The sequence below is a fragment of the Dipodomys spectabilis genome, unplaced genomic scaffold (assembly GCF_019054845.1).
Source record: "Dipodomys spectabilis isolate Male_0828 unplaced genomic scaffold, ASM1905484v1 ptg000140l, whole genome shotgun sequence".
Classification (NCBI taxonomy): domain Eukaryota; kingdom Metazoa; phylum Chordata; class Mammalia; order Rodentia; family Heteromyidae; genus Dipodomys; species Dipodomys spectabilis.
Window position 1 is genome coordinate 2839891 of NW_024870817.1, and position 21001 is coordinate 2860891.

General features: G+C 34.0%; 1 protein-coding gene across 1 annotated transcript in view; it reads left to right on the top strand.

The window, feature by feature from the left end:
- LOC122117349 overlaps nucleotides 1–21001 on the top strand; it is a 107710-nt gene that overhangs the window by 9633 nt on the left and 77076 nt on the right. The window contains exons 4-5 of the mRNA XM_042691092.1: nucleotides 5344–5535; nucleotides 15516–15683. Coding sequence (XP_042547026.1) covers nucleotides 5344–5535; nucleotides 15516–15683 — 360 coding nt within the window. The remainder of the gene's footprint in view (nucleotides 1–5343; nucleotides 5536–15515; nucleotides 15684–21001) is intronic.

Below are 21001 nucleotides of genomic sequence, written 5' to 3' on the forward strand. Positions count from 1 at the left end.
ACATTATCACCCACTCTACCCATAAATAGTGCATAGCAAAATCACCAAGGCTGCAGTTTAATATAAGTTTTAAAAAATCAATTTCTCTTTACAAGGTTGATGTATTGCCAAATCAATTTTGTAGGAAATTTAGCCTTTTGCCACCCTTAAGTAACCCACCATTTCTTTCCTTCTTACAGGATAAGCATGTTTTTAATAAAATGTGTTTTTAAGCTTTGCTGTGATGTTGCAGAATCATAGCTATGTGTATCACAGGAAGCCATGTGGAATAACAATTAAAGCAAAGGACAAAAAACAGAAATAACCATAGCTAATCCTGACTGAGCCATCCATGGAGCTTTGACCTCTAACAGCCCTCTGACCTCACTTGTGCATTGGTTGGCCCCATTCAAATAGTGATAGAACCCAGAAGCTCTCCAGACACTATGGATGTCTATGCAGGAAGTTCTTTCCTAAATATATAATACTGTCTACCTGCTTTCAATCTTGGGGCAGCATAATATTGTTCTGGTCACTTTGTAAAAAAGCCCTTGGTTTTCTCAAAGAGTCCAAATAATATCTAATGTTAGCATTATTCCCTATTGTAAATGAAAATATCTCTTGAATGAGTAAAAACTGCCTTCTAAGTTTACAATAACATTCTCAGAATGTTTCAAAATGATGAAACTTATTGCAGATGCTATCTTCTTTGTTCTTGTTCTCTCTCTAAAATTTTAATGAAAAAAAATGTAAGTTAGAGCAAAGATTGTACAAGACATTTCTTTAAAAATGTAAGAGTGGAAAAAAATTAAAAATAATCTGTTACATAAATGTTGGCATAAAAGTTAAAAGTTTCTTTTATAAAAATGTCAGCTAAATAGTTCAAAAATAACCAATCACCTCCATATAAGCACTCTAAAGACCAGCCATCATACCAAATGCTTTCCACTCCCTACATACCTTTGATACAAGGAGCAGCAACATCATTCTCAACATTTGCCTAACTGCAGTTATTTAGAAAAGTAAGAGAGCCTATAATAAGAGCAATAGTATCTTTTATAGCAGATATTTACTCACCCTGATGAATACCTCTCTCAGATTTGTTCTCATTCTTTCAGGGATATGTGCCTTCCTATCCTTTCTCTCTCAGGAAGACTCATTTCTCTCTACACCAATTAATAATGCAAATCAGAGTCCAACCAAACCTGAGGTCACAGCTCAGTAAGCTGAAATTATCTCATTTGATAAACAGGTCTAGCAACTGGTTCCTTGTATTATGCTTCATCATTTTTTAAAATCGGTTGTGGGGCTTGAACTCTGGCCCTGGGTGCTATCCCTTAGCTCTTCAGCTCAAGGCTAGTGATCTACTGCTTGAGCCACAGTGCCACTTACAGTTTTCTAGTGGTTTATTGCAGTTAAGAGTCTCACAGACTTTCCCTGCCTGGGCAAGCTTTGAGCCGTGATCCCAAGATCTGTTTCCTGAGTTGCTAGGATTACAGGCATGAGCAACCAGCGCTCAGCTGTATCAAAAATATTTCCCTACAGGTCTTTCCCCTTGATTCTTTCTTCTTCTTCCCCCTAATCTCTTCTAGTCACCTTGCCCTACTTGGACCCGTAGAAACTTCCAGAAAAAAAAAATCCCACTTCAAGTGCTCTGCATGAGTTTATTCACGACCTTAACAAGTCTTTCCTCTTATGTGCAGAGAGGTTCAGTCTTTTCTCCATGTCTGCTTTAGGATTTATAGTGGCATACCACAGTTTTCAGTGAGTCCTTCTCAGACCACCAAATTTAAAACTGCACTTTGGGCTGCCATTGTCCTGGCCCAGGCGAACTTTATCCCTTTTTTATGTTTTGCTTTTGAATAGAGCACTTTCCTCTTCTAAAATGCTATATATTCTATTGCTTAGTATGTTTGCATTCTGTCTTTTTTTTCATTCAAATGTAAGCATCATGAGGGTCTGTATATTTTCTGCTTCAATTATTATTATATCCACAGCATTAGACAATGCCTGTCCTATACTAGAGGTACGCATTAAATACTTATTGAATGAATGCAGTGAAGTCACATCACAGTTCTCTTTCATGCCAACATATACAAAACTCAACAATAAAAGAGTTCAGCAATTAAAATATATTCAGAAAATGATTCAGCTGCATAAACAACAAATATTTGCATAGCTTGCTTATCCTAAGGTTGTATTTTTATACTTTGTTTAACACTATTTTTTGCATACTGTTGACACTCCAGTGAAGGACTTCATGAATTTTTCAGGGTACAAATGCTTGAGGAACTTGAACACCTTTAGGCTATTCTACAAGAAACCATACAGGCAGAAATTAGTCTGTATTTCATTTCATCCATGTACCTCAGGTAGGACTGGGAGTGTGGCTCAGTGATAGATCCTTTATACAAGACCTTAGGTTCCATCCTAGTATGATGGAACAAACAAGCAAACAAATAAAAAGCTGTGGAATGTATACAGACTGTGACATTGATGTAGTAACTTCTAATATGAGTGTCCATTTGGGAATTAACTATAGCAGATGGCACAACCTGGACTGTTTAAAGGAGACAAACAGACATGTAAGTGAGCAAAACAGGCAGCATGGAAGGGAGGGTGGTATGTTGGTCACCTAGATATCATCCTGAGAAAATGAGAATGTAGTTCAGTATTGGAAGGCTTTCTGAGTTTCCAAGATAGCCAGAAAAAAAAATACATATCTATGGATCTCTTGATTATAAAATTTGGAAATCATACTTCAGAGTAAAAAAAAATGTGTGCCATATGAACAAATTTAAAAAAATAAAGAGGATAGGTTGAGAAATGGGGCAGGAGGTGACAAAGCCAGTGTGGAATAAAGAAAAGTCTGAATCCTTAAGAATTAAATATTGAGTTCTTTATATTCCAGGTAATGATATACTCTTAATTGAAGAGGTTTTTATTCGACTTCAGCTACAAACGAACTAACATATGTGTACAAGATCTATGCCAATCAACCAGAAATTCTGTACCACTCACACACAAAAAAAAATTAATGAGGAAACCAAACCTAGACCACCCTGAGAAAACAACAGATAATGAAAAGAAATAAGTGATATTTTATGGGGCATAAACATATTCACATTTAAATAGTTTTATATTATATGACACAAAATTTATATGAGGTAGATAATTTATTACCCAGTACTTCAAGGGGGAAAAAGAATGACAAATTCCAAAAGCTCATGCCTAGGCAGAGAGGTAGAGAAGATTATAAATCTGAAAAATGTTTCAGGTCTCAAGCTCTGTATCCAAACACTAAGAATAAAAAAAAAGAAAAGAAATAATAGAAAATGATATCTTTCAGAAAATGGCAGCTCTTGAGATAACTTCAAACACACGGACTTTTTATGAATCTAGAACTTGAACACAATTCCAGTTTTATTATCTTTATATAGTTGTATGAAGGGATTGCCGTTTTGTAAAGCAGTATATGAATACATTCTTGGCCATCCCTCCCAACTGCCCTTCCCTTCTTCCCTTCTCTTTATTCATCTGACTCCCTTCCCCATGACCCTACCCTAGTGTTAATTTTCAGGAACTTTGACATTACTCATTGTAACGTTTCTTCATGCATACACAAACCCAGTGTCCCAGGCCCAGATGCAATGCCTGTGCTTTCATCCAGTGGGAAACCTCTCAGATCTTCTGTTCCTGCATCCTCTCACCCTACGCTGGCTTTCAGGATGATAGCTTTCCACTTTGACACCATTCTTGATCAGTCCAGTCATGCTGTTATATATAAGTGACAGGGTAATCTTGAAAAAGTACAAATGCATTTCTTACAACTCTACAATAGGATAAAATTAGGATCAAGGTGCCAACATTTGTTGTCTAGTGTCTTCCTGCTGCCAGGATTTCACCTTATTGATGTCCTACCATGGTATAAGGCAGAAAGATAGAAGGGGCTTGCTAGTCCCTTCCAACATTGTTAAAGGGCATCATCTCATTGATGAGAGCAAGATTCATGAGGCTGAGTCACCATGCTTTCTAACTGTCACACTGGATTGTACATTTCAAAATTAAAGGAGGGACACATTCATTCAAACCATAGCACTTGGTGAAACATTTGCATTTAATAAAATATACAAACAAAAAGGCTAAGATTGTTGCTCAAGTGGTGGAGCATTTTTCTAGCATTATTGACTCTGAGTTCAATCTCCATCCCCATCAAAATAAAACAATAGTGAACACTAGATATAATAAGATATATATTGTTTTGCTAACATCTTTTATTTCCAAAGTAAGAGTAAGAGTCAACAACAGAGGTGAGGAAAATTACAGGAATTGGGTAATGATTCTTCTCTCTCCCCATCAATTTAGCCTAGAAAATTTAACCTATTATACAAATGGTTCATTAATAATTATGAATAATACAAAATACTATTTTTCATGATGATTCTGTTTATTACTTATATAATTCTGTGAATATTTTTGATATTAATAAGTTAGACTTTTATAAAACCGAATTGTAAAATCCCATTTGCTTCTAGGAGTAAAATAAAATCAATGGTGAACCATTGACCTGTAATGAAATCTATGCTTCATTTTGTATAGTATCAAACACTAAAATCTTAATTCTATATATTATGTATATTCTCATTTGAGTATTATTTTATCTTATCTTACTTTTTCAAGTATTTTGGGGTCTGGTTGTCATCATATATTTGTAATTTTCTTCTAATTCTTCAGAGTCAACACTTTGTGAAAACAGAAGTCAACAGTATAAACTACATAAAATATTACATGTTATTTAAAGTCTATGCATTTTTTGCAATATTTTCTTTTCATCATTTTGAACAATTAAAGCCTTATAAAATTGTCTGTTTATGATTAACACAATTCAAGCCACAGATAGTAGAGTTCAAATGTACGTATTTTCCTGGGTTTTAACTGAACTAATCTAGGAATCACATTTTCTTAAAGACAATTTAGTATGTGTGTGTGTATATATACTTTGACTTTGCCTCTCCACAGAAATGCATATAGTATAAGGCATACTACTGATATGCAAAGAATGCATGGTAAATTGAATCTACTTAAAGCATTCTTCATTTCTCTGTTTCTAATATGAATGTCTACCTGTTCATCTTGCTAGTTAGTTTTCCTGTTGTCTTACTCTGTGTCTCTCTGTATCTCTAAGTTTCTCTGTCTGTCTGAGCATATATTTCTCTCTCTCTCTCTCTGACTAGCAAGTGGTCCATGAAGGAACTAAATGAATTTGTATTCATTCTAATCTATGTTTCTGTTTCAAAGACTGAGTATTTCACATTCTAACTTGAAATGTTGTCTCGCATTTCTATTTAATGTATTCCAATCTAGATCAGAACTTGGAAATCAGTAGCCTCCGAAAGTTATCACAGGAATTCACTCTCAAAAGTGGAAGAGGAAGTGATGGTTCCCAGGAAGAAGCAATAGACCAGTGGGCCAGGAGGAGGCAACAATTCAAGGATGGCAAGAGATGCAGTTCAACAGGGGGCAGTTCCTTTGCCAGCAACATCACTGAAGGATCCAGTGAGTAGACTACTATCTTTCTTAAGCCACAGAAAAGGCAGCACTTTACTAAATCTTAACCAAGTTCCCTCCCTTGATTTTCAGATATATACATGTGATACATACAAGTGATGGTACAAGGTTTCATTATGAAAGGTATTTATAGAGTAATCAACTCTTTCTTTCATCCATTACAAGAAATCCTACTTGGTAAATTATATGCTTCACTAAAAGCATCTTGATAAGTTTCCTCTTTGCTTCAGATACTAAAATAGCTAACTCTAAGGCTTATCTACTAAATTAAATGTATATTCATCATGAAAGGATGAGTGTTGTTTTACAGAAATATATATGTAAAAGGAAACTGTGAACATATTTGATTAGAAGTAACGATTTTTCTTTTTATTTTAACATTCCTGAAAATTATCTATCTATCTATGTATATATGTTTTAATGAGATAGCATTTTTCTTGCTACCAGAGTCTTATTAAACTAGCATTACACCATAGTCCCACAATCCACAATCAACTGAAAATGGAAGATATATAGGTTATCATTGAGGATATTCAACTGAACTAAAAATATGAATTAAAAATTATAGGGGGAAATGGAAGCAATGGTTCCAACCAATAATCATTGATACTTGGAAAGTTGAGACCAGAAGATTGAGGCCAGCTGATGAAAAAAATTAGTGACTCCCCATCTTCACCAATAAAAAGATTGGCACAGTGTTATTTGCCTGTCATCCTAGCTATATTGTAGTCATAAATAGAAGGATTGTTGTCTGAGCTGACCAAGACAACAAGCTAAACTTTATTTGAAAATTAGCAAGAGTAAAATGAACTAGTAGCATTAGTCAACAAGCGTAGACCCTTAGTTCAAATCTTAGTATTTCAAAAAGAGAGGAATGTTTAGTACATCTAATACATACCAGCCACTAATCTGGACCAGATACTAGCAATTGAAGTTAAAAGTTATTTACCCCACTAATAGGCTTTGGCTATCTATACATTATTAAAAACCACAAACAAGCAAAGTTTAAAATATCCATAGCAATTGGCACTGCACTGATGATTCAAGTTTATAATCCTAACTACTCATGATGCTGAGATCTGAGTACTGCCTTCTAGAGACAGCCTGAGCATACAAACTCAAAAGCCTCTTACCTCCAATTTAACCAGAAAAAAATGCCTGATCTGATAGAATGGCTCAAATGGTAGAGTACCAGAATCGTAAATGAAGACCTTGAATTTAAATTCCTACACCATCAAGAAGGAAAGACAGAAAGAAGGGAGGAAGGAAAGAAGGAAGGAAGGAAGAAAGAAAGGGAGGAAGGAAGGAAGGAAGGGAGGAAGGAAGGAAGGGAGGAAGGAAGAATGGAGGCTAGGACAGAGAGATGGAGGGAGAGAGAAAAAAGAGAAAAAGAAAGAAAAAAGAAAGAAGGAAAGAAAGAAAGGAAAAAAGAGAAAGGAGAAAAAGAAAGAAAAGAAAAAGAGAAAGAAAGATGGCATTATGATGAAAAGAATGTCTTTAGGAAAAAGTAAATAGTGAGTGCCCAAGGTAATGTCCTACATCCAGGCTGATAAGAAATACAGTTCATGAAAGGTAGTAGTATAGTTTACCCATAATGACTAGAACTTGAAAACAACTGTAAAAGAATTTGGAAAAGGTTCCACGTAACTTAAACAACCAATGTACTGTACTATCACCAGCACAACATTCTTCACATTCATGTGAAAAATAAAAAAGCAACTTTAATTCGTATATTTTTTCCAGATAATTTTTATTCTTGTTCCTTAATCAGTGCTCTAGTCTTACAGTTCCTTCCTTTATTAGGCAGTAAGGACCAATGGTCTCAAATATTAACTTGTTATTTTCACATATACTATTGTGTAGGGACTTTTTATTATCCTTTTATTGTCATACACCTTCAAAATACCTCGCTAGGCAATCTATTTCTTTTAGACTTCCAGTAAAAGAATTCTATTGTTTCACCCTTTAGGCCTCAGGGGGAAAACAGCAATGTTAAATTCTTAAGCATTTGTCTCAAGCCAGGCTCTTCAATGGGAGATATCAGTTAGAAATGGGTTAGAATGATTATTTAACAAGTTCGGATTGATAGAATGGCAAAGTAAGGATTGTGAGGGCTGCAAGAAAACTAAAGGTGCCTGTTCATATTTTCTCTCAAAGAATTGATGGTTTGTCCAGACATGGTGGTTCGTAACTATAATCCTAGATAATGAGGCAGTAGGTATCAGGAGGATCATATTTGTAGGCCAGCACAGTCAGAAAGCTAGCTGTTCTCTTCTCAATAAACAAGAGAGCATAGTGATGCACTCTTATTATCCCAGCTATGCAAGAGGTATAGATAGGAGCATGTGGAGCCAAGACCTGCTCGAGGTAAAAGCTGTGAGGCTGTGAGGTATAACCACCACCAAAACAGGCTGGTAGAGTGGTAAAACACCTGCTTAACAAGCACAAACCCAAGTACTACCAAAACACATGTACTGTTTTTGAAGTTTATAAAATAAACAATAACACATTTGCTTGGTAAAGAATCTCCTGGGAGTGTGATAGCAGAGTAAAATTGATTGGAATACAATGTAAGCTTGGGGAAATATCATCATAAAATCCTTCCTCCTTGTACAACTGATCTAAGCCTAAGGGGGAAAAAAATCCCCTGGAATAGTAAAACTCTGCTAAATCTGCAGAATAAAGTTATTTTCATCAACATGGGAGGATAAATAATAGTAGATTTTGGTTTTCAGTTTCCAAACTGTACAAATGCTTTCTTCTCAATAATCTCTAAGTAAATACCTGAAATTTTATTCAGACATGGGCCTCAAACTGGATTTCCCATATATCTTACACTATCACTCATATTTTCCTGGCCTAGTATTTGACAGACTTTCAGTCGTTATATATTTTGGTTTTCTTTTCCATGTAAAGTTATAAACTTTGTGCTATGCATGTAAATTAAGTATCAGGCTCACTGGTTCTAAGTTTCCAGGTCCCTCAAAAATATAGTCATACAAAGGCATTAGTAAGAAATACGGAATTTCCTGAAAACAGGGAAAGAGAGATACTGGAGGGTTTATACTATATATCCCCAGGCAAACAACTTGAAATTTCTTTTCTATATTACTGTGCTTCAGAGGTGTCTGTGTGTCTTGCAGTCATCTAAGGAGTACCTTTATAGCATTGTTTTCCTTCCAACTCTCTTATTCATAAGTTTTTGTTTCCTTCTGCCTGACTTATTTTTTCTTGAACCTTGAAATTCTGTTTTATATCACAGAGAAACACAACTGCACTTCACACCTCTGAACTTGTATAAAGAAGAATTACAAAGGCAGTCAGCTGTCAAAACTACAATCGTACTTATCTTTAAAACTAAGAATAAAGAAACTGATGGGTGAATGCTTGGATTATAGATATAAAAAACAAATAAAACTTTACATGTAGGAATAAAAATTCACTACATATAGCAACAGCTTCCCACTAATGCCTGGAAATACCTATTGAATTTATTTTAAAGGATACGTAAAAACATCTTTGTAAGGCATCATGTATACATGAATATGCAACGTGCTATATAAATCATGGTAGAGACATGGACTTCTTTATTATGTTTATGGCAAAAAATATTCAAAAATCTTTTCTAACTTTATATGTATATGCACATATATATTACTTATTTCTAATCTGTAATCATCCCTCTTTGGAAAAGCACACCAGATATTCTTACATTTAACAAAATAAGAAATCAGGTTAAATAGAAACTGTTTAATTTGATTACAGATGACTGTCATAAAGATTGAGACCAGTACTTTCTGCTTCACTGTGTCCTTCAGCTTTCTAGACTCCGAGTAAGAGTCTATTTTGTCTGTTGTTTTATGGAAAAATCCCTAACTACCAGTAGCCTTAGACATCATGTCTGGTCTGCATTTCTTGAAAAACAATCATAGCTGTGCTAGCCAGCTCCGTGGCTCACAAAAACCAACTTGCACATTTTTCTCTCACTACAGTCCAGCAACAACAGGTTGATAGCTTGAAATTAGCTGGAGTGAGAGTTTTAATATGACAGAATCTGGCTAACACTGCAAAAAAGTTTCTTGTTTTTCTTTTGGAGAGTCACTTAAAACATTTACCATTAGTCCATTTGAAATAACACAGGAATCCACTGTATAATTTATAGAAATTCAAATCATTTGGTACAATAATATAAGTGATTTAATTAAATAATGATTGTGTTTTCTTTCGACTGGATTTTGTTTTGAATGAAAACATGCCATTTTTTCACATTACACACTAGAGAATTGAACTGTCTGCCATGTCTAATTTTCAGTTTATCCAAGGTATGTTATATTTCTTTGGAAACTTTTTGGTAGAGACGGAAATTCACCAAGAGCTGCTGGGGCTAGTATTGTTTAATGTGTGGTTTAAATTTTAACTCATTTATAGAGCCAGGATATGCTACTAATCCCCGACTTAAAAACTGACAGCTTTATTGAACATCATTATAGCTGGTGTTTTTCACTCTGTTAATCTCACTCATCTCTGACTTCCTACATAATAGCTGGAAAAGACATTAGGACTGACATGTTTATGAGTGTGGACACAGCCGATCAATCCATCCAGGCTGTGAGGAATGCTGACTAAAGCACACAGGTAAATAACTTGAAGGCTATAAAAGGAAGGAGGAAGAGCCTGCAAAATGGACCTCCGAGTTGTATAATTTCAAATGGCTTCTGTATCACAAACACATGTGACAGGAATGTGGGTCTAATCATGTGGATACTTGATAGCATATCTCTTCATTCAGCTATTAAAATTATTATGGAAGTGTATTTCCCAAGTATTAGTTGCCATGTAAAAGAAAGAGTGACAAGAGAAAAGAGACAGAGGAGAAATAGTGAGATTGAGGAGGGGGGTGGAGCAAAACAAAACAATTTTAACTCCTAATAACAAGAACTAATGTTTTTGGTGGTATGTTTGTTTTATACCAGGTACTACTATTATCCAGGATATATTGTCAATTTTCCCAGTAGCAATACAGGCCAAGTACTGTGTTTTCACTCTCACTTTACTAAATAAAGTTTATGAGTCATGCAAAAGATAAGGTCAAGTGTTTAAGGTCACTAAACTATAATTAGCGGTGGGCTATGTTTCAAACTCAGACAACCAAACTGTCGTTCAAGCTTCTAAGCACTACAATTCACTGAATCTGCAAAACAATTCAAAGCATTGGTCTCTTTCTAGTAAAGTCTAAACAAGGGTCTTGTTGCATTACATACCACTTTCTAAATCATCTCCTAATTACCTCTCTCATCACAAAGGTCTTCTTACTATATTCAAATTGTCCCTTTTCAACTCTTAAGTCTCCTTTTTGTAAATTTAGCTGTCACATGAGAAAAAAATATCGTAATTGTTTTTCTGAGTAGCTGGTTTTGTTTAACATGAGGATCTCATGCAAATGGCATAATTGATTTTTTTTCTTTTGGATAGAATGAAACTCCATTGTGTGTGTGTGTGTGTGTGTGTGTGTGTGTGTGTGTGTGTGTGTGTGTGTGTGTGTGTGTGTGTGTGTGTGTGACATTTTGTTTATCTTTTTTTTTCTTGGTCCCAGACTGGGACTCAAACTCTGTACCTGATATTTTTACTCATTACCTAGCATTTTACCAACTGAGCAACACCTCCAACACCTTTATCCATTAATTTGTTGATGATAGGCTGATTCTATAACTTGCCTATTGTGAATACAATGAATGTGGATTTTCCTACATCTATATTGTATGCATTCCTTTGGTTATATGCCCACAAGTGGTATAGCTGGATCAGGTGGTAGTTCTATTTTTAGCTTTTCGAGGAACTTACATGTTGATTACCATAGTGGCTAGACTAATTAATATTTCTAACAAAATATGTAAAGGTACCTTTTCCCACACTCCAGATCCTCACCCACCCCATATTTGTTGCTGATTGTTTTCTAGTTGTTGGCAAGTCTGCATTCTGACTGGGTAACATGCAATCACAACATTATTTTGATTTGCATTTCCTTGATAGCTAGAGATGTTGATCATTCTTGCATGCATTTATTGGCCATTTGTAATTTTTTTAAGGACTATCTGTCCAATTCATTGCCCACATGCTGGCTGAATTCTGTATTTTCTACTGTCTAGGGTTTTTTTTTTAGTTCTTTATATATTCTGGATATTAAACCTTTGCCAGATGAATAGCTGGGAAAGACTTTTCTCCCATATTTTGGGCTTCACCAGTTTTCTGGGCTATTTTCTTTACTTTGCAAAAAGCCTTTTAATTTTTTAATTTGAAGCAATCCCATTTGTCTTTTTCTTTTTCTTTTTTTTTGTTGGTCCTGTGACTCGAACGAAGATCCTGGTTGCTGTCTCTGAGCCTCTTTTTGCTCAAAGCTAGCATTTTACCACTTGAGCCACAGTATCACTTTCAGCTGTTTCTGAGTAGTTCATTGGGGATAAGAGTCTCATGTACTACTCTGTCTGGCCTTGCTTCGAACTGCTATCCTCAGATCTCAGCCTCCTAAATAACGAGGCTTGAGCCACAAGTGTCTGGTTCTTTTATTTGTCAATTCTTAGAAAATCTAATTTTATTGAAAAAAAATTTGTGACAGATACATTTGGGCCTTCTTTCTCTTTGGCTCAAGATTCTATCAAGATTCCACAGGGACAGATGTTGAGAAATCTAGAAACTACAGTTTTACAGCTGATGTGTAGCTTGTTGTATCCATGGATTTTAACACAAATTTTATGTCTTACTTTATATAAGAGTATGCTGATTAACTCCATCTCGGTAACCAAATGCATAGAAGAAGTACTCATCCACATCTTGGTAAATAAATGCCCTGCTCTAACAGCTTCATGGATGCCAATTAAAACAATGCTCATTGTAATTTAACAACCCACCCTCTGATCTTTCCATGATAGGGAGATAATTGCAGATCTAACATGGGTATCTATTGCTGAGAGAAAAATTAGTAAAGATAAGCCAATAGGTCAAGTAATTTATGTAAATTATACTCATAAATATTAAAATATAACTGAATTTTAAAGCAAAGCATATAGAAAATAAATCCAACAGGCAGTTACTTAAATACTTGGAAACTATCACTGCTGTAACTTTAGCAAATAGTACTGTAGCAAAAAGATTTCATTTTGCTACAAGGCTCAGAACAATGAATGAATACATTGTTACAAATTCTTGGTTTACTTTTCCTTCCATTTAAAATCAGATATCATACATAAGCAGACTTACCCAGAATACAAAGTTTTTAAATTTTTAAAGAATTTTTCAGTATATTTTGTAAAAGAAGACATCCTAATTTGAAGCATTCTCTTTTAACCTTTCATAATTTTAATTCCAATGAGCAATACACCCCACAAAATTCTCATATCATTTACATTCCAACTTTATAATTCTTTAACATTTCCATGTTATCTTCCTCTTTTAAAAAACACAGTTTAATATTTTTGTGTGTGTGTGCTGAAATGGGGCCTGAATTTAGGACCTTGAGCTCATTTTATTTTTTTTTTCTAATGGCTGGAATTCCACCATTTGAGCCATGTATGTAGCTCCAGTTAAATATTTCTTAATTGAAATGCTTGAGACCAACAGTGTTTGTGATATCTGGGTTTCTTTTTTGATTCTATTTTGGAGAATTTGTATATACATTGTATTTATATGTACTTTTATTTTGGAGTATTTGCATATACATAATACATAATATATTTGGACAAGATCTAAATCTAAACATAAAACTATTTTTTCATGGATGTGTTATGATTTTATACAGTATTTTCAGTGCACCTGTATTTTGATGGAAACTACCAATTCAGTATCATATTTTGTCATTCAAAAAGTATCAGGTTTTGCCTTCTAAATTTCAGATTTTCTGGACAAAGTTGCTTGTCCTGCACCTGATTTCCCCCTCCACAGGTCATATGTCTGTGCCATGCTTACCTCCCTCTCTCATACCCCATCTTCTCAGAGAAAGTCGGATCCCTCCTTGGGTCAGGCTAATGATATTCTTTCTTTAGCTATACCCCTCCCAGCATCCAGACTCACTCTGTCCTTTCTCTAAACTTTTACTTCATGATGAGCCCTGTCTTATTGTCCTTTCTCCATTGTACACAAGATTACACCTGTTCATGAGAGAATATTTCTTTCAAATCAATTTAATTCAATGAATGAATAAATGTACTTGAAGCAGCTTAAGCCACAGAATGAGTAGGATGATTTCATTTGAAGCATAAAATTTAAAAATGTAAGGTCGGGCATTAAAGATAATTGAGAATTGAAAAATAATGACATTTGTATATCTTCTTGACTGCAAGACACTATATTCTTGCATACTTTGTCAAAATATCACACCTGAAAATTACTATACAAGTCAAACTTACATATAATTTGGAATCCGTTGTCCAATTTATGTTGTCAGGAAAACAACTAACATTTACTCTTGTTAGTTCTCTATTAAGAAAACAAAATGAAATTATTAGGGCAAGAACAGGAGCCATTAGTAATGATTCTCCAAAGAAAACTCAGTGAGAGCAGATGAATGCTTCCCTAGGGAAGCAGAAGTCCCACTGGGCACTACGGGATAGGCCCAAGGGCAAAAGTAAAGTCTTTTCCATAGAATTTTTCTGAGGAAGGCACAGTAGCAACTTTCATATATAGTAAGTATGTGAAGAGAAATGACAAAAGAGAAGAAAATAAGAAGATATTCTGGGAAGTGGTGCTGTGGCTCAAGTCTCAAGTGGCAAAGCTCTAGACATGAGCTAAAGAGCTCAGAGAGAATGCTTAGGCCCAGAGTGAAAGCCCCATGACAGATGCCCCCCCCCAAAAAAATGAATCAAATAAAATATTCTGTTGTATATAAAGAAATATTGTAGTTATCAAGTCCTGTGCTTTCCATGACATTTAAGAAATTCATGTAATGTTGGACAATGTTGGCTCATGCCTGCCTGTAATCCTAGCTACTCAGAAGGCTGAGATTTGAGGATCACGATTAGAAGCCAGCCTCGGCAGGAAAGTCCACGAGACTCTTATCACCAATTCAACACTTTGAGCTGTCGTTCAAAGTGGTAGAGTGCCAGACTTGAGCAAAATAGCTCAAGGACATCCCCATAATTAACAAAAAAGAAAAAAAAGAAAAGGAGAAAGAAATTCACACAAATGCCTCTATCTTTTCTTTATATTGTGGTATTGCTTCTTTTCTCGTAAAAGACTGAAAGGCTTAGAACATGACATTGTTTAGTTTTACAAGCCACAAAAGTAACAGAAATTCAGTCTTACTTCTCCAGCTGATCAGGTTTCCACACTATCAAAGATATTAGAAAACCCAAATTGCTATGTTAAAACTAAACAAAACAACCAAACAAACAGCAATATACCAACAAAACGAAAAGATCAGTTGAATCAAAATTTACATGACTCCTTATTATTTATCTACTTTTCTTTGTCTACTTCATTATTTATCTATTTTTGTATAAGAACACAGTGAGCTTTCTAGGAAATGCTTTTGCAGTACCTTTAGCCCAAAGATAGGGATGGATTTCCCATTTTGTTTCCTCCATTTAAACTTAATCCTTTTTCTTATGCTTGATGTTTAAGAAAATGTAACAGCTAATTCTTAGATTCATATTGTTTCCTATTTACTCCTAAATACTAATACATAGACCTTTTTGTAAAAAAAAATATATCTTTCCATATGATTCCTCTACTGAAGGATTTATCATGCAGCCTCTTCATGGTGCACAAACTCCCATGCTTTAGGCTTATATCAGTACTGGCTTAGATTTACTTATATTCTTCCCAAGAGAAAAGCCCACAAATTTAGATGCTTGTCGTGAGCTTACACTCTTCATTAACACCATCTTATTGGCTGCTCTCTCACTTTGCTCAGCAATGTGCTGAATCCTCTTTCCAACTAGTGCATAATTTAGACTGTCACTTTTTCTGCTTCTCAGTCACGTCAGATGATGGTCGTTCTATGGATTTTGGCTCTCGGGTTGATATTCAAGACAAAGGATTCTACACAGAGAATTTTCATTCCGCAGCATGGGTTTTCAGAGGGGATGATGGGAATCCTGAAGATAGTCCCAGATGTCTGAGTAAAAAACCACGACCAACAGCGGGTAAGGATGCTACAGTTACTGTAAAATAGATATGCAAGTCTCTGAAACTGTTTACCTCTAGTTAGTACTAGGTGGAGAGTTTGGGGAACTGAAGTATGTATGCAACAGTACATTCACACAAGCACAGATTTATATATGTATGTATGTAAACACACACATAGTATATTTCTTTTGTTTGCAATACTGAAATTTGAAATCACAGGCCTTATGTTTTCTAGGCAGGTGCTCTACCACTTGATCCATTCCCCCAGCCCCATATAATATGTTTCTTAATATCATGAAGATATCTGAAACCATTAAAATGAAAACTCTTAAAAGGTACTCCAACAGGATAATAATTCCAAAATTAGAAAAAAGATTGATGTAAACAGAATGAAGAGGAGTTGTCATCCTACCAGTAAAAAAGAAAATACTTACTAATTTAAAAGAATATACCTTATGAGGAAAAAACAAATATGTCATATTATCCTGACTGCTCTAGATAACTATTTTATTGTTTCTGCATTATCTTTTTATTATACATACGTCTAATCTTATTTTTAATATATAAAATATGTATATGATATGTATATTTATTTTGATATATGTAACATTATATTGATTTTGCAGTATGCAATTTTATATGCTTCTGATATGTATTTATAGAGATTTCAGTACATGTTATTTTATAGCCAGCTTTTTTTTTTTCTGGTCATGGGCCTGAACTCCGGGCCTGGGCCTGGGCACTATCCCTCAGCTCTTCAGCTCAAGGCTATGCTCTACCACTTGAACCAGAGTGCCACTTCTGGATTTTTCTGCTTATGTGGTGCTGAGAAATCGAACCCAGGGCATCATACATGCAAGGCAAGCACTCTACCACTGAGCTACCTTCCCAGCCTCTATAGCCAGCTTTTTAGCACATACTAATATACATTTACTTAGTAATGTAATTATAAGATTTGAAAACTTCACTAGTATTTTAAGGTTAATGTTCCATGATATTTCTATGAGAGCAGTTTTAGTAAGCTAAAAACTAATTGCTTATGACTTAAAAATTATAAGAATATCAATTCTAGCATATGAAAGATTTATATTAGTCTCAAACCAGGTGCCAAGCTCAGCTGGATTCAAACTCAAAATCTTAGCTACTCAGGTGGCTGACATCTGAGAATCAAAGTTCAAGCCAGTCCAAGCAGTCAAATCGAAGAGACTCTGACCTCAATTTAACCAGCAAAAAGCTGGGACTGGAGGTGTGGCTTAATGGTAGAGAACTAGCCTTGAACAAACTAGCTAAGCAAGAATCCAAGGCCCTGAGTTCAAGCCCTAACACCAACAAACACACAAAATACTTGGTTTAAGTCTTTGTTATATAATTTAAGGAATAGAGCTTTTGTGTGTTTTTAACTTATGGATACAAATAATCTTGATAAATAAACAATTTCATTCAACAAATCCATGCTCAAAGTATTGAAAGATAGTTGCTAAGATTAGACAGAAGAGCCCAGATTGCAAGTATGGTAAGTTCTATCAAGACACATATTAGAGTTTAAGCATATTAAGTACAAGCATCAGAATATGCTCAGTTTCAATTTATCTCAAATTATGTAGAAAAAAAATTATTGTAACATATACCAGTTGTTTTATTCAGAGTAAAATAGAACTTTTCTTAGTTCTTTTCTTATAAATATTATGAAATTCAAGAAATTAATAAGGGGATATTGTAAGTCTAAGTAATTTCTATGCATAAGAAACCATGAGTTTTATATTTCCACACTTAGAATATTTATTTACATCATAATATACTCAAATTAAGTTTAATTATCCATCAATAAATAAGGACAGCATTGTACTCCCATCCTTAAAACATTGAGATTAGGGGTTTTGAAAATTAACATAGTTTGTGAGCCTGAAAGTTTGGAGTTAAAAAAGATAAATAAACTTGATAGAACTGCTATGCATTGAGCCTATTGCCAACAATAGTCTGTTGCACAGTTTAAAATGTTTTTGCAAGAGTAAATCTCACATCACATTCTTTCCAGGCTAAAATATTTTTTTCAAAAAGAAGGAAAACAACAGCAATAAAAGATTAATGATAAACATATAGAAGTAGCCTTGAAAAATACATTTTCTATACTTAAGTTTTGAATAATGAAATAGAACAAGAATCTAGAATGGAAAGATATTTTTAGGGTCAGGAACTTTATTAGTTCATTGATGTATCCAAAACACTTAGAAACTGTTCTAAGTTTCATCATAAGAAACTAATACTTAATTGTTGAATAAATGATTGAGGACAAGATAATAAGTACTACTGAATAAATAACTAGCTGTTAATCTCCACCCTGACATACAATATCATAAATAATAAAAAAGTCTAAAGGGCTATTTCTGCCCATCTTGACTAATTTTGTCTTCCTCAATTACTTTTCTTAATTTTTATAAAACTTTGCTTAATTTTAACTAACATATAAATAAATACTCAAATGTATGACTATATATTCATACATAATTACACAGAAATTATATACAATTTATATAATACACTTACCAAATCAACAAGATTTAAATGTTTCCTGTGGAAATCTAAGAACATAAAGATTAATAAAATACAATTCTTGTCACATTACTGTAGTCAAAACCTAGCATACAATGTCTATGAAAAATAAAATTGAAATGACTAATATTGTTAATAGTCATTCAAAAACAAGAATTTTACTCAATTTAGTATCATTTACATTAGAAAAATTCAAATAGAATAGTTCTCTTTTGTGTGTATAAATATATTTGCATACACAGTGGATATACATATATTCATGTATTTGTGTATATGGGTATCGATGTGAAAGTGTTGTAATTTTACAAATGAATTTCATGATACTATTAGTTGTATGAAACCAAGTTCAAAACTGTGATCCATGTCCTTTCTTATTGCTGTAAAGACTTCAAGTATTTTATACAGCCAATGCATGCATTCTTGACTGTGGTATAAAGAACAATAATCAAAAAGAAAAAAAAGAAACTTGGAGGAAAAGTGAGCTAAAGCAAATGTACCCTTTTTAAACTAAAAACTTTACTAACTGAATACCAGATACTATTATCTGCTAGAATGTATTTTGTGAAGATAAATTTAGTATTGTATAAAGAAAAATTCCAATCCTTAATTTCCTAAGGATTCTCTTGAGTTGGAGAAATAGTCAAGTAAAGGCTCTATCACTACAAAGGTATATGTGAGTTATATGATGTTTATGGAAATATTTGCTCTTCATTTGAATTTTTACAACCAGCAATATGATTCTAAGAAAGTGTTATCCGTGGGATAAATTACTTGATACTATACCCTATGGTCTCTGAAAGAACACAAGTATTCATTTCTAGTTTTTAAGCAGCTGTGTGGCACTTATAGATTATCCACTAGAGAGTGTCAAGGGGAAACAAGACCATAAATCCTTAAAATCTGAGAAAATTGTGTTCAGAATGGGAGGGAAACATGTTGCAAAACATTTTGATTGTGTTTCTCCCCCAGGAGAGCTCTACAGTTGAGCCTACCCGTTAAAGACTTTATTGAATTGTTTATTCTTTCATAACATTGTTGACATTCAATTTGTCTGATTGAAAAAACAAAACCAAAGAAATACAGCCTTGAAAACAAAAGCTATCTTAGCAGTCCCAAGCAATAAAAAACAAACAAAACAGCAAACATGATTTGATTTGAATCAACACAGTAAAAATATTCTGATAAACAAATATCTGTTGGGTAATCAATCTGTCAAAAGCAGAAGATAATATCAAGAGAAACCTAGAGGGAGCAAGAAGTCTTGACAAGTAGAGATATTAGAAATTATTTTTCAGCAGTCAGAAATGGGATTTCTGGTTTTCTTTATGTCGTGATTAGCTGCCAGCCTATAACAAACTGCTGAAATATTAATTCCAAAGTCCTTAAATTTCCCTGTCTGCCCCTTAAATTCTGATATCCAGTAAGTGGCAGACCAGTCATACCAAAAAAGTTTATATTAACAAACTGGAAAAATTCTTCTAGAAGAATAGAAAGAGGACTTAGATTTTAGAGTTGGAATATATCATACATAGTGGGATTTTTCCCCAAATAATAATAACATAATAATAATAATAATGCAATGTATTTTCTCCACATATTTTATTAAGACAAACATTCCTTCAGGAACTCACAAAAAGAAATTTCATCCTTCCTTTCAAATATTTGCCAAATTTGCAGCTAATATCTACTGCATCAACTCCAGGTGAAGATGACCTCTTTATCTGATTTTGCTATAGTCCCTGAATCTAGGAAAACAACTAGGGACATATTAAGTACCAAATAAATGCTTGTGAATGCATGACTTCTGCAATCAGACTGAAAATGACCCTTAATGAAGATTAATACCTGTCTGTTTTGGCAGAATTTTTTGCTCACTAGCTAAAGGAGTTGACTCATTTCTTATCATGTTTGAGTAGATGGATTAACCTGTGTAATTTCTGCCATTCTTCATGGGACATTTAATTGGAAAAGTATTGATTTACCTTATAAAATCGTGTAGAAATTTTAGTAAAATAAAAGACAAGTGATCTTACAAATGCCTCAGTTTTCATGTATGGCAAAATAAGAAGGAAGGAGAGAAAAGAAAAAAGGAGGGGAGGAAGAAAGAAGAGGAGGAGGAGGAGGAGGAGGAGGAGGAGGAGGAGGAGGAGGAATTATGTCTCCAGATGTCAGGCACACAGTCACCTATCTCCTCCTATCAGATGGTCAGGGATTCCACATCAAATGGGAGTCTAGACTGAGGTTCTTCCCCACCCCGTTAATATCATTGTCCAGCATTTTTAAAATTCCTAACTTTCTATTAGTTTCTTAAATTAGTTTAGTTTTGGTATATTTTGCCTATATTACGGCATTCTATAGCAGACTCTGAATATAGACCTAAAGATACAATCCCTGCAATGAAGCAATGCTTTTGCTTTTCAATGTGGAGAGCAATAGCAATATCTCTGAGAAATAAAAGTGGTAAGATATAAAAGAAAAATTGAAACAAAGCACCAAACATATTATTCTAACATATTTATATTCTAACATATTTATATTCCAGGGAACTCTATTAGATTTTAAGTTTAAGGTATTGATTTATCTTTCTCCTTTTAATAGGTCAGCATTCTTATCTTATAACTAATTTTCTGACTTTTTCCCAGAGAACTAATACTACACTTATTAAACATCTACTGATGGCTATTGGAAAGCTTATCATTATACTTTATTATTATATACTCATTATTTTAAATATTCATCATTTTGGACAAAAAAGTTGATCAATAATGTATATCAATCCAATTAT